Source organism: Henckelia pumila, chromosome 2 (assembly GCF_033568475.1).
Source record: "Henckelia pumila isolate YLH828 chromosome 2, ASM3356847v2, whole genome shotgun sequence".
Taxonomy (NCBI): Eukaryota; Viridiplantae; Streptophyta; class Magnoliopsida; order Lamiales; family Gesneriaceae; genus Henckelia; species Henckelia pumila.
Genome location: NC_133121.1, coordinates 94,274,906 through 94,287,846, shown reverse-complemented (window position 1 = coordinate 94,287,846; position 12,941 = coordinate 94,274,906). Strand labels below are relative to the sequence as shown.

The following is a 12,941-nucleotide window of genomic DNA, read 5'->3' as shown; positions in this document are numbered from 1 at the left end:
TTGTGTTGGCCCAGTCAATATTCCCCTTCGAGATCCACAAGAAAATATCAGCTGATTTGAAAGGCACGTCTCAAAAACAACAACAACAATAATAATAATAATAAAAATAATAATCTAAAAAAAATGTTTATTATTTTTAGATATAATAATATAATATAATAATATAAACTATTTATGCATTTCGCGTAGATTACCGCTAAATGCTAATAATAAAATTTAGGGACAAAAATGGACTAAAAATTAATATTAATATAAATTAATTAATATTATATTAAAAAAAATCGATGATCGGACCAAAACTAAATAAATTAACTTAGCGATCGAACCGAACTCAATGTTTCCCGTTGGAAGAATCCTCCTTCGGTTAAAGCCTCGCAATCTTTTACTTCAACAGAGCCAGATTTCGGAGAGTCTGGGTTCTATAATTGGCTAATCTCCCGGACGATTTTTTGGTGATCGTTTACTGTTTATACGGTAATAATTCGATGTTCCAAACGCTGTTCTGTGTTTTGATTTATCATTCGTCAAACTGGGTTTGGCGCAGTGATTTTTCCAGTGATCATATCTGTTAATTGTGTGTAAATTTTGTGAAGATGTAATCATGTAATATCGAAGGGACTGTTACATTCTATCAGATATTGGTTAAAGAAATTTGAGTGGGGTTTTTTTTTATGATAATCTCTATTTTTTTTTTGTTTGAAAGGAGAAATTAAAGAAGCGATAGGTTGAAGAATGATGCGCGGATACATGATATTAGCAGTAATCTGTTTTCTTCTAGTGTGCGTGTGCGTGTTTTTTATTTTGTTCTGCTTTTAATTTTTTGTTTCTTTTCGGTCCTTTCTGGAGGGGGGGGGGGGGGGGGGGTAAGGGGGGGGGGGGGGGTTTAAAGAACTGGAAAAGTTACATTTTTATAGCACCAGATGAATTAATCCAGGACAATTTACAAGTAATTCGATAACTGAGGTTTTTGGCTTTGCAAAATGGTGTAGACAATTATTAGTCCCTTCTGGCTGCGCAGAATTAAATGCCCTTTTTTGTTGTTTTTTACAGTGTTATCTTGGAAATACACCGGGTTTTTCTAAAAATTTGGTGTTTTGGGGCATTTTGAAGAAGTAGATGGCACCTCCAGATGAAGAGGATAAAGCAGTGCCATGCAGTGTGTCAGACTATGAATTTGTTGTTGATAAGGATGCTCCCATTTCATTTTCTAAGTTACCTCTCTGCTGGAATGAAGTTGAGACTCCCAGTCCCAGCAGAAACCAGAAGGAAATTTTTGTACGTGGGACCACTGATCGTCGAATTCGAAAAATCTATAATAAGCAAGTTATAGGGTGGAGGTTTGATATTTCATTTGAGAAACCCAAGATCTATGTGTTATCTAAAGAAGGCTACTGGATCAAGCTTTTGAAGCCTAGGAAGTCATTTGCAAAGTACATCAGGAAAATCTTGATCACTATACATGCCCTGCACTTTATGAAATGGTATCCAAAAAGATCTTGGAGGGCATTGTGGGATCATTTATCAAATGTGCTCAGGTTTCAACATGGAAATTGCTGCATGTTTGATATTTCTGTACTTTCAACTCATTTTCTCACCTTTTTCATTTGATTTTAGCATGTCCACGTGTCAGCCTTCTGTGGATGATCTGGTACATCACTTCTCTTTGATCACAGAAACCTTGAAGAGGGACGAAACTTTGGCAAAATGCGAGGTATGTTCTCTGGTTAGACTTTTATCATATAAAGCAAATATTCAGTGACCCAAGCTGTTGCAATATTACTAAGGCTTGTGTTATCATTTAAAGTCCCCATTTTTTTTTCTTGAAGAATTAAAAGAAAAAGTTAATTGTGGCGTGGAGTTGAGAGTAAGTTCGTGGTCATATTGAAGGTTTTGAGTTTAAAGTTACTCCCTTTGGTTACGTTTGGATTTGTGTGAGGATTTCAAATCAAAGCATTTGAAATCCATAGATTTGAAATGATTAGGTTGAGGAGTAGATTTAATATTGAAGCATAAAAATGTACTTACTGACATAAGGAATTGCAAATCTTTCATTTTAATCTTGAACCAGATGGATACAATGGATTTCAGGCGTGGATTTGAAATCAAATCCACTCAAATCCTTCAATCCAAACACAAACTTAGCCGCCTCAATCTCTTGGACTTGATGTTAGGATTTTTCCATCTTTTTATTTTATATATATTGGATGCTTAGATTCATGAGGCATGAAACTGTGAATTAAATTGACAATTCTATCTTTTTGGTTCTGGAAGGTTGCTGTGAAGATGTTCAGAGTTGTTTGTTTGTTGATAAACTGACTTTCCATTTCTGGTCTAATCCTTTTCCATTGTAATTGTTTTAATCAAACAGCATTTAATTGCATTTCTCAAGGAGAAGCCCAGGAAGATGAAACCTTCTATCAAGGTTGTACTTTTGCTTATTACCGTATCTTTATGCCAATCGCAACTTGATTTACAAAAATTATTGACTACTACAAATTCTTTGCTTTACAGCATTCCCGCATTCCTCCAAAGCCTGCTTGTGTAGTTAAAGATGGGATTTTTAAAAATGATGACAATGAGTCAGGGGAAGATGATGTTTGTGCGTTTTGTGATAATGGTGGAAGACTGCTCATGTATGTTTATATCTCAGATTCAGTCTGACATTATTCTGCTACAGACATTGATTTACACTTGTCTGTATCTTGTGATCTATGTTATCTATGTTGCCATAAATGGAGGAGAGCTAGAACTGCATAGTTTGTTTGGAAAACAAGTTTATGGGAAAGAAGAAAATATTTGATGGGATTTAAAAAAATAACATGGCCATACTCTATAATTTATTAAAAAAAAGGTGACCAAATAGTTTTGTATTCTCTTTCTCCCCCTCCACAATTCAGAAACAAGTATTAATTTCAAAAACCAAACTGAAAGAAAGACTTTCTGGGTTGGGGCCTGTAATTTACAGGAAGAATACGTCTTTCCCCTTTCTTGAGAAATCATTTCATGCAAATAGCAAGTAGATGATAGCATGTGATTCATTATTGCCTTGGAGCCCAAGATGAAATCCTGAGTGGGGGACTTCCTGGACATGTGCTGTGTATTGACGTAATTTAACTTGTGTTATATATCAATATTTTGTTTTCACAAGTAGTAACATTTTTGTCAAGATATATACTACTGTGGCCATGGTTTGCACTTTTAATATTACATGCACCCATTCTGCACGGGCTTTTCCAATGATTCGATTTTATTGATTATTTAAATGTAAACTATTATCATGTTAGCTTTTGAGATGATAAAGTGTACAAACCATCAGAATTTTCGTCCTTCTGCAAGTGTTAAATTTTCTGCTAACCTTAGAGATCGAATTGGGTAGTTTTTGAGGAAATCATGTGCCTGCACCCATAAGCGTATTGCCAACTGTTGTTTCTCTTGCAAGAGAGTTGTTTATTGGAAATGTTTTCCGTTTAGCAAATTCCTTTCACCTTTTCTTCTTATAACATGAATAAAGATGAAATCACTCCTAGATTGCATTTTTATCGTATTATATTTGTTAAATTTTATTACTCATGACCTTTGTGCCATCACCATGTCTTACTTTATTTTTTTTTTTAGGATCTATCTGTTTGATCTTGTTTTAATCTTTTTTGTTTTTTATCTCCTGTGTTTTTAATCAGTTGTGAAGGGAAGTGCCTTAGGTCATTCCATCCAACTGTGGAAGACGGTGTTGATTCTTCATGTCCATCTCTAGGTTACACTGAGGCAGAATATGAAGTATGATTTATGCTTCAGTTGTTTCCCACCTCCTTCCTCTCCTTCTCTAAGTTTTTATTCACCTTACATTTTTTTGGTGTGACTGAAAGCTCCACTTTTTTTATTTAGGCAATTGAAAATGAATTTTATTGTAAAAATTGTGAGCTTAAGCAACATCAATGCTTCGGCTGTGGGAATCTGGGATCTTCTGATGAATTATCTGGAGCTGAGGTTTGTGTTCCTTTATATTGATAAGGCTTCAGGTTTTCACAAGATGCATCTTGTTATTTGTCATTGTCATGTGAACACGGATTTTTTAGTATATGCACAGAGCAAATTCTAATTTTTGGACTCAGCTTGTAGTTGGACTATGATGAAGCTTGATGAACACCTTCTGGTTAACTGTACCTGTCCAACACTGTTAACTCCATCTTACTTTAGTGACTTGTGTAGCTAAAAACACACTTCGTGGATTTCTCACTTCTATTTCGCATCCCTTGGAAGTTACGACGTTGAAGTTTTATCTGCCCGACTCCTTTTGGCAATAAGTCTTGAACTCTGTATTGGAATCTTGCAAATGACACCCCTTTAATCCTTAACATTGAATTTGGATGAAAAGATTTGCATCTAAAGAAAATATTTGACTATGATTTGACAGGACTCCAGTGTAAGGGAATTAATAATCCATTATAATTATCTTCACAAAATCTTTAAATGGTGAGTGAAGAATTGGGAAATCATATAACTCAATGACATCGAAACATGTGCGATCAATTTAGAATGACTTGATATTCTCTGTTTTCACATCCTACTATCCAAACACACCCTAAGTTTGTTTTATACCTTAGATTGTCACATCTGTTGCCATAGATTGGCATCTGTAAATAATTTAGATGTTTCGCTGGACGTTTACAGGTCTTTCGTTGTGTCAATGGAGCTTGCGGTCACTTTTACCATCCACATTGTGTTGCAAAACTTCTTCATCCCGGAGATGAGGCTGCCGCAGAAGAGCACAGGAAACAGATAGCCGCGGGCAAACAGTTTGCATGCCCTCGACACATATGTTACAAATGTAAGGAATTAGAAGTGAGTGCAGTTAGTGATTTGCAGTTTGCCGTTTGTCGCCGTTGCCCTCGCGCATACCACAGAAAATGTTTGCCAAGGTGCTCCTTATTCTCTTTAAAAATACATTGAGATTACTTTTTCATCCTGTTATCGTGGTTTGATTGCTCAAGTTTCTTATGCATCAACCAGAAAAGTTGTGTTTGAAGAGGATGTGGATGTGAGCAGAGGTATTGTGCAAAGGGCTTGGAAGGGGCTTATTCCTAATGATCGAATACTAATTTACTGTTTGTGAGTACCCTAAGCCTTAGCTTGAGTTAATGTGCTTTAGTATAAAGTTTTTTTATTCCGGAATTGTGTCTCCCCATCAGAAAACATGACATAGAGTTAGAAACATCCACACCGGTCAGAAACCACATAAAATTCCCACTGTCGGAACCAGTGGAGTCTGCGAGGGGACAAAGTATTGACGATGAATTGGACAATTCTCGAAATGTTGAGCCCATTGTGAAGACGGCAGACAATTCATTGAATCTCGATGCTGATAAAAAGAAAAGGTGTTGTGCTTTTTTCTTACCTGTGGTTCTCTCTCTCTCTCTCTCTCGTACAAACCATCCCATTCCTATATCTCCTTTAGTTTGGGATTCAGATGCACAAGCACCCATGGGTTTACAATTATTCCACCTCACACTTGTGCACAATATGATAAAGTGTTTTTTCCCTCGTAATGCAGAATATTGACCGTGATGAAGACTGCGTCATCCTCAGTAAAACTTGAAAAATTAATAGAAAAGCATAAATCACAATCAGTACTTGCACAATCCTCACCATTTGCCGTGGACTTCACCTCGGGGATGGTGGAGTGTTCTGTTGAGGTATGTGCTCAAGTCCTTTGGGTAGCCTCTGTTTTTTCAATTACATTTAAAGTTGAATACTCGTGTCTTGGCAGGCTGTACGTGCTGCGTTGCAAAAATTGGAGGGAGGAGGCACTGTTCATGATGCCAAAGCTTTTTGTGGGAATGATATCCTATTCCAGGTTATGAACTGGAAGGTAATTTCTTTTACGGTTTTAGCTTGTTGCTTTGATCTTTCTTTTTCATGTTTTCTTTATGCTCTTGTTTGTATGATTTTATCTGGGGGACTTATGTTTCGTTAATGAATCAAACCACTCTTGTGCTATCACTCGTGGACCCCAATTATTATAGGACTTTCCGAAAATGGGCCATGTTTTATTGACATTATGAATACTCTCTGCGTGATTGGAGAATTAGAATCACATTCAAGGAAGTTGCAGTTTATTTGGGTGATATATAAAATAGGAGAAGCTATAGTCGGGGAAACTCAGTGAGTTGTTTTTTTTAAACGAAAAGAGGGCGGGAACAATTATTTCAAGGGAAGTTCCAGTTTCTGATGAATTAAAACTTGTATTTTGTTGTTTAAGAGAGGTGTAAATGTGGAGCGGCTCTGCATTTAACACACTTATTAGTTTCTTTGATGAAGATTAATAGAGGATGAGGTAGCTTCGCTGCACATATTTGGATTTTACCAGAGCCTACTGATGAGAGTATCTTGCAAAGATGTGAAATACTTAATCAACCAAATTATGGAGAAAAAAATATTTGAGCCTATGTCAATGTGCTATAATAAAGACATATATTCATGGGAATTTGGTCTTATTGCCGCTTCATTCTTGGAGACTGGAGAGCATGTGAATCCTATATGGGGAAATTTGGGTAATTTTTTTTGCTAATTTGCAGACTGGTTTTCCTTTTCAACTGTACCTGACTTAAAAGAAAATAGTCTTGGTTTCGTTTGGGCATGTACTTTAAAAACGTTTTTAGTGTTTTATAAGTGAAAAAAACTTAAAGTATGTGTTTTGTATAAAATTTTTGTTAAATGTTTTTGAAAAATATTTTTTAAAAAGTGTTCTCCAAGTATAGTTTTTAAAGAACACTTGAGATGTGTTTTTAGATGTTTTTAGAGTGAAACTATGGAAGACAAAGATGAACAACATTACTTTTGAAATGTTAAAATATTTTTATAAAATAGTTGTCCAAACACATATTTATTCTTTAAAACAACTTTTAAAACATTTTATAAAAAGTTTTTAAAAAACACTTTTATAAAAATGTTTTATAAGTACATGTCCAAACGGAACCCTTATGCTTTTGTGAAGGTTTATTCAATTTAGCTTGTAGGGAATGGTTGGTAAATTTGTGGCTATTAAATATCAGAGAGATTCTGTGCCACAGAGAATAGATATTTGCATATGCAAACAGAAATGCAACTATGACTCGAACCCTCTTGAGATGAACTTTACTTGGGACAGAAAATTTGGTTTCATGTGTTAATAATATTCTTATGAAATAGTTGATAGTATCCAGATTGTAAACAATGTTCTTATGAAATAGTTGATAGTATCCAGATTGTAAACAAGTCACCATGTTTCTAACAAAAAACCTCGTTTGCCACAATTCCAATTTATGATGACTGGAATCAATGATACAATAGAAAGCAAGTTGCTGCCAACATAACATGCAGTTAAGATATCTAACCAAGATGTTCTAATTTCTATGATGGTTGCGAGGAAAAATTTCTGCGTCTAATATTGCTGATGCTGACCTATTAGTTACTGGACTTGAGTAATCCAACTGTTTGGTTGCCTAAGCTTTATAGCCAATAGATGCATGTTCTGTCATTTGGGTGCATACTTCCGAAAGATCAAAGACGGCAAAATTTACGAAATCACTCTGTGACTTGGATGGCTAAATATCATTGGCTCTAATTATCTCAGCCAAAATTTTCTGGCACACGTTATATAAGTGGCACGTCTAATTCTTGGAACACCGAATTCTGTACTTTAGTTGGTCGGTTTGATTGGAAAGGAATATGAGGATTTTTTACGATCTACAAGATTTGCTTGAAGAATGTTGGGATAAGATCAAGTTTAGAGTCGCATGTTGGAGTTTGAGTTTAAATCATTTTTTATGCCGGATCTGTATAGTAGTATAGGAGTTGAAATTTTATATTTTGTTAGCAGCTGTAGAGCCTAAGTTAGGCGTGGACCACTTTTTGTAATCAAACTATTCTATTAATATCTTATCGTTGCCTATCCAAAAAAAATCCTGTACTTTAGGATCGTGTACTGATTTACCTACTTTCTTTCTGCAGAACAAGATGAAAATATATCTTGCTCCATTTCTAGATGGCATGAACTACACATCCTTTGGTCGCCATTTCACCAAAATGGAAAAACTGAAAGAAGTCAGTGCATCTTACTTAGCCTTTTTGAGAAGATAAACTTGTGGTGATAGGAATAGTTCTTATGGGCCAGCTAGAATTCATTCTTCTTTCAGATACTTCCCATGAACTTGTTTTGATTAAAACTCACTTGATTGTATTCGTAGTAGAACTTAGCTTCGTACTGGTTACAATAACTCTCAGCATTCTAGAGATGACATGCTCTTAGGCTAGTATTTCTCTGCTGCTGCTCTTATTCTTGGCAACCCAGGTTTTGTTCTTGCATCTTATGCAATCTAAAGTAGAGAGTTGCCAATTTTTTCTCAATAAAACTATAATTTCAACATGAAAGAAGTTTGCATATGTTTTCCATGGCAATTTAAATTATTTTTTTATGATTGTTGGGGCTAGAAGACATTATTTTCTATTAAACTTTGTGCCCTGTTTTATCATGACTTAAAGGTTAATGCTGTGCTTTTGTTAGCTGATGTGTTAATAAAAATTTATTGCACAATATTTGTTATCATCCTATTTTGGTTTCTTTACTACATGTTGACGGTCTGAGCTTATCCTGCAGATAGTTGATAAGCTTCATTGGTATGTTCAAGATGGTGACATGGTAAAAGCCTAAATCGTTCTTTATTCCATGTACCATTAGGTGGATTTATTTTTGTTTCCTCGTTCTCTTTCTTCCACTGTCCTTTGCTCATGCTATTTCTTAATTTATTCTTTTCTTGGGTCGCCTTAGCGTGGCTTAAACCTTCAGCCAGAGGTTGGATTAGAGTTTTGAGTTTTGGAACCATGGCATATTTTATGTGAAAAAGTTGTCATTTGAACATTCTGGTGCTTTATTATTTATTTTTAGATTCCGCTGCCATCGCCACACAATTTAGACAGAGAAGTGATTATATGCCACCAAATATCTCAATTGTTGTACTTGTCAGCTGAATTATCTTATTCCTGTGATTAGGTTGTTGATTTTTGTTGCGGGTCAAACGATTTCAGCTGCTTTATGAAGAAGAAGCTGGATGAAGTGGGAAAGAGCTGCTCATATAAAAACTACGACATTCTACAAGCTAAGGTCAATACCTCTATCCCCATTTCTCTGGTATTTTAAATCCAACGTAGAACAGAAGTTTAGTCATAGAAACAATTTCTCGATGTTTCTTTTTCTTTTGTTTTTTGGAGTTTTATAAGACCCTTTATATGCCTTATAAAGTAAAACCGCTATAAATTAATAATGTTAGACCCGTGATATTCTATTAATTTAGTGACGTACTAATTGATCTATCAATTAATAAATTATTATTTTAAAAAGTATTTTTATTTGACGAACATAGATTTGATTACATAAAAAAATAGTTGTGTTTCATTAATGTTCATATCATACTTCTTGAATTAATATATGAAAATAATCATCTTATCTTATATATATAAGTAAACGGTATTCTTATCAAAAAAATATAAGTAAACGGTATTAATTTTTTTTAATAATTAAAAAAATAATTATTGTATTGACTAATTGAATAAGACTTATTGGCTAATCGAATAAATTCGATTGTATAATGTGAATATAATTCACTTGCATATATGGTTGTAATTTTAGATGTTTATTAATTTATAATTATAATATTGATGGGACTATAAATTTATATGAGTTTTCCAAAAATTATTATCTTATTAATTTATAGGAATTAGTAATTAGCATATTGGCTTAAGTTGGGACTGAGAAAAATTATTACTTTATAGAGGTTATTAATTTATCGACTATTAATCTATAGAGGTTTTACCGTATGCCTATGTGGCATGTTTGGATATGATTTAATACATTTTTGGCCACACTCGAAACTTATTGTTAGAAATATCGTGCTTCCTTATCTTCACAACCAAAAAGTGCTATCACTGGTTGCTATTTTCTCTTGAGCAACATTCTATGTTTCTAAGAAAATCACTGTGCCGCAAAGACACTTTGATTATCATTCTTCTTCTTGTTTTTTAACCATGATGGTTTGAACATTCCAAAGATCACTTTCTAGTTTCTTCACAGGCTGCACATATAGCCCAGTGAATTGATTTCATAATGCTTTTACCTTAAGATTACTTGCATAATTCACTACTCATAGTCTTAGGAATCTAGTCATGGAAATGAACTTTTTCCAGGTTTCTAGTTCCTAACACTTGTTTTTTAAACGATATTGAAAATTAATTTAAGAATACAAGTAAAAGATATTTAGATACGTTTTCGTTTATCTCCCTGGTTTTACAGAACGATTTCAACTTTGAAAGAAAGGATTGGATGGAAGTAAGACCGGATGAGTTACTAAAAGGGTCACAGTTGGTAAGAACTTCTCTTTTAGCGTCAACCAATTTCATGTCTCAATCGAATTATTTACTCCTGATTCTGTTGTTTCAATAGATCATGGGGTTGCATCCACCTTCTGGAACTGATGGAGACCTTGATGATAAATTTATTAAGAAAGCTCTCGAGTTTAAGCCCAAGCTTCTGATCCTTATTGCTCCTCAGGGGAAGCAGCGGTACGTTTTAGAATTTGGACTGTTCCATCAAAAAACCAAACAAATAATGAAGTACGAACCAAAGACCACTTTTGTTTTCTTTCCATCTTTCAGGTTAGATAACAAGGATTTTCCGTACGATTTGATTTGGGAGGATGATAAAATGTTTAGTGGCAATGTAAGTGCTTCTTTTCTTTGTTTTGAAGTTCAATTGCACCCAACTCTAGACTTCGCCTCTGGTGATTCATGATGTGCTTTGCCTTTGTGTTTCAGTCATTTTATATACCTGGATCTGTCGATGTGAATGGAGAACAACTTGAGGATTTGAATGTGAATGTGCCAATACTTCATCTTTGGAGTAGTCCGGATTGGACCCAAAAACACAAAGCTATTGCTAAACAGCATGGGCACTTGTATGAAACTCAAATGAACCCAGAGTCGAAGGAAAAGCAAGACTTGGCACACGTTGATGATTGTCTTGTGAACTTTGGTGAAGGTAATCTCGTAGATAATAAACAACAAACCGAGGAACAAGAGACCATGTTGACCACGAAGGAAGATTGCACCAGTTACAGCAGCCACAGTGGTGGTGAGAAGAACCCAGCCTTGGCCTGCGAGAATGATCTACTGTGGGAGAATCCAAATATATTTAGTGGAGTGAAAAGGAAAAGGCCACCAAGTAATATGATCTCGGATGAGGATTGTTCAAATTCCACTAGCAGTCATTCTATATCTGGCCCTTCTTCACTACAAAAGTCACCAAATGGGAAAATCACGAGGATCAGTGATAGTATCCTGTCGAAAGCATCCTTGACAAACGGCTCTAAAGAACCGATGCCTCAAATGCGAGTCCGTCCATTAGGCTTTGCTTCAGGCCCTTGTCTCCTGATTTCCCCACAGAATTCTGCGGGCTGGCTGGAAGAATAGATTGCATTGGTTGTGTTTATTTGTTAGGCTTTGAGTAGTTTATGTGCTTATGTGGACATTTAGAGTGGATTTTCATTTTCTGAAATAGAATTTTAGGACATTCATTAAGTAACGTCGTAAACAAACTTTTTTACTAGTATTATGTAGGGGTGATGGTGTGGTTTTAGGCTTTGAGCGGCTTCTTCAAGAAAACCATACGGAATTGCTATGTACGGTTTCAAAGACTTTTTAAAGTTGTGGTTTTTAAATTCAACCTTATTGCACAGTTTTGGTCGGTTCCAGGATGTTATGTGGTTTCTTTATTAAAAAAAAATTATAAGCAGGTAAAAACAAGTAATGAATTCCATTTTTAAAATTAATCAATACTAGCATCAAAGCGTGTGATATAATATATCAATTTTATGTATTTACACATCTATATCTATATTTATTTTATTTTAAATTTTAAATATTTGATTTGGAAAGACAAAAACATTTTTTTGATGAAGTGATAAACATGGTTAATAAAGATAGTAGGAGAAGATAGTAGGGTAATATACTAATATTGAGCCGTCTTTGTCCCTTTTACTCAACAACAATGAAAAGACAACGTTTTTGAGGGTATAAATGTAATATTATAGTGGTGTCATCAATTACAGAATAAAGAAGTTTTTAAAGGATACGAAAGTACAGATCTGATCACACCCTAGGGTGCAGGATTTTTCGTGTGCTAGTATTTTTTTTTACACTAAAACACGGTACAAGGTTTTAGTGGTCGCACACGAAAAACCCTGCACCCTAGGGTGCAGGTGATCAAAATTATACGAAAGTATTATATTATAATACAGTAAAGATAGGTGTTTAGTAAATATCACACCTATTAGTTTTATTTTTAAAAAATATCAACATAATTAATTTTAATTTGTTAAAACTCTATTCGCCGACCTTCGAATATGCGTTAAAAAGTCAGTATAAAACATTGAAAATATGGTACAAATACATGATAATTGAGCATCAACTATTTCAAATCTAGTGCTAATGTATGATTTTTGAGTACTCAAACATGTAAGCAGATATTGATATTAATGACACATCTGTCTTATTTAGATGAAAATCGGTATAAAACATTGAAAATATATTACTAACATATGATATTGATTACCAAATGTGTTAGATCTGGTACAAAATATATGATTTTTGAGTACTTAAATATATGTTGCAACTATTGATATTAATAAAGATGTTCATACTTTAATCTTATCTTTTGTATCAGAACTAAATCGCTTAATGCTCGAATATCATATTAATACCATATATTCAATGTTTTATATCGAATTTCACTCGTAAAAAGACATGTGGATTCAAAGAGTGCAGAAAAAGATTTGTGTAGATGAGTGAATAAAAACTCATATTTTTTTCTGACATCGACTGAAAATAAATTTGAATTTGAGTTGAAGGATTTAAAG

The 12,941-nt window shown here is 34.3% G+C and overlaps 1 protein-coding gene across 3 annotated transcripts; it reads left to right on the top strand.

Moving 5' to 3' along the window:
• The first annotated feature begins 320 nt into the window (after positions 1–320).
• Positions 321–11,749, top strand: LOC140881627 (protein ENHANCED DOWNY MILDEW 2-like). 3 transcript variants are annotated; one of them, XM_073287089.1, is made up of 19 exons: positions 321–474; positions 1,111–1,535; positions 1,615–1,711; positions 2,369–2,422; positions 2,512–2,633; positions 3,678–3,774; positions 3,883–3,984; positions 4,669–4,916; positions 5,008–5,106; positions 5,187–5,372; positions 5,549–5,690; positions 5,765–5,866; positions 7,987–8,079; positions 8,633–8,674; positions 9,026–9,136; positions 10,322–10,393; positions 10,472–10,590; positions 10,684–10,747; positions 10,843–11,749. In XM_073287089.1, exons 2-19 carry the CDS (start codon positions 1,117–1,119, stop codon positions 11,494–11,496), a joined length of 2,823 nt encoding a protein of 940 aa, XP_073143190.1. In that variant the 5' UTR covers positions 321–474; positions 1,111–1,116; the 3' UTR covers positions 11,497–11,749. The 3 variants fall into 3 exon arrangements, with proteins under 3 accessions (XP_073143190.1, XP_073143189.1, XP_073143191.1); XM_073287088.1 differs by having other exon boundaries at positions 1,051–1,535; XM_073287090.1 differs by lacking the exon at positions 7,987–8,079 and having other exon boundaries at positions 1,051–1,535.
• Positions 11,750–12,941: the final 1,192 nt, after the last annotated feature.

Excerpts from the sequence above, each read along its gene's own strand:
- LOC140881627 (XM_073287089.1), top strand. The coding sequence starts at position 1,117 with ATGGCACCTCCAGATGAAGAGGATAAAGCAGTGCCATGCAGTGTGTCA. Across the intron at positions 2,634-3,677 it reads AATGGTGGAAGACTGCTCAT|TTGTGAAGGGAAGTGCCTTA; the intron begins GTATGTTTATAT and ends GTTTTTAATCAG. Across the intron at positions 3,985-4,668 it reads ATGAATTATCTGGAGCTGAG|GTCTTTCGTTGTGTCAATGG; the intron begins GTTTGTGTTCCT and ends GGACGTTTACAG.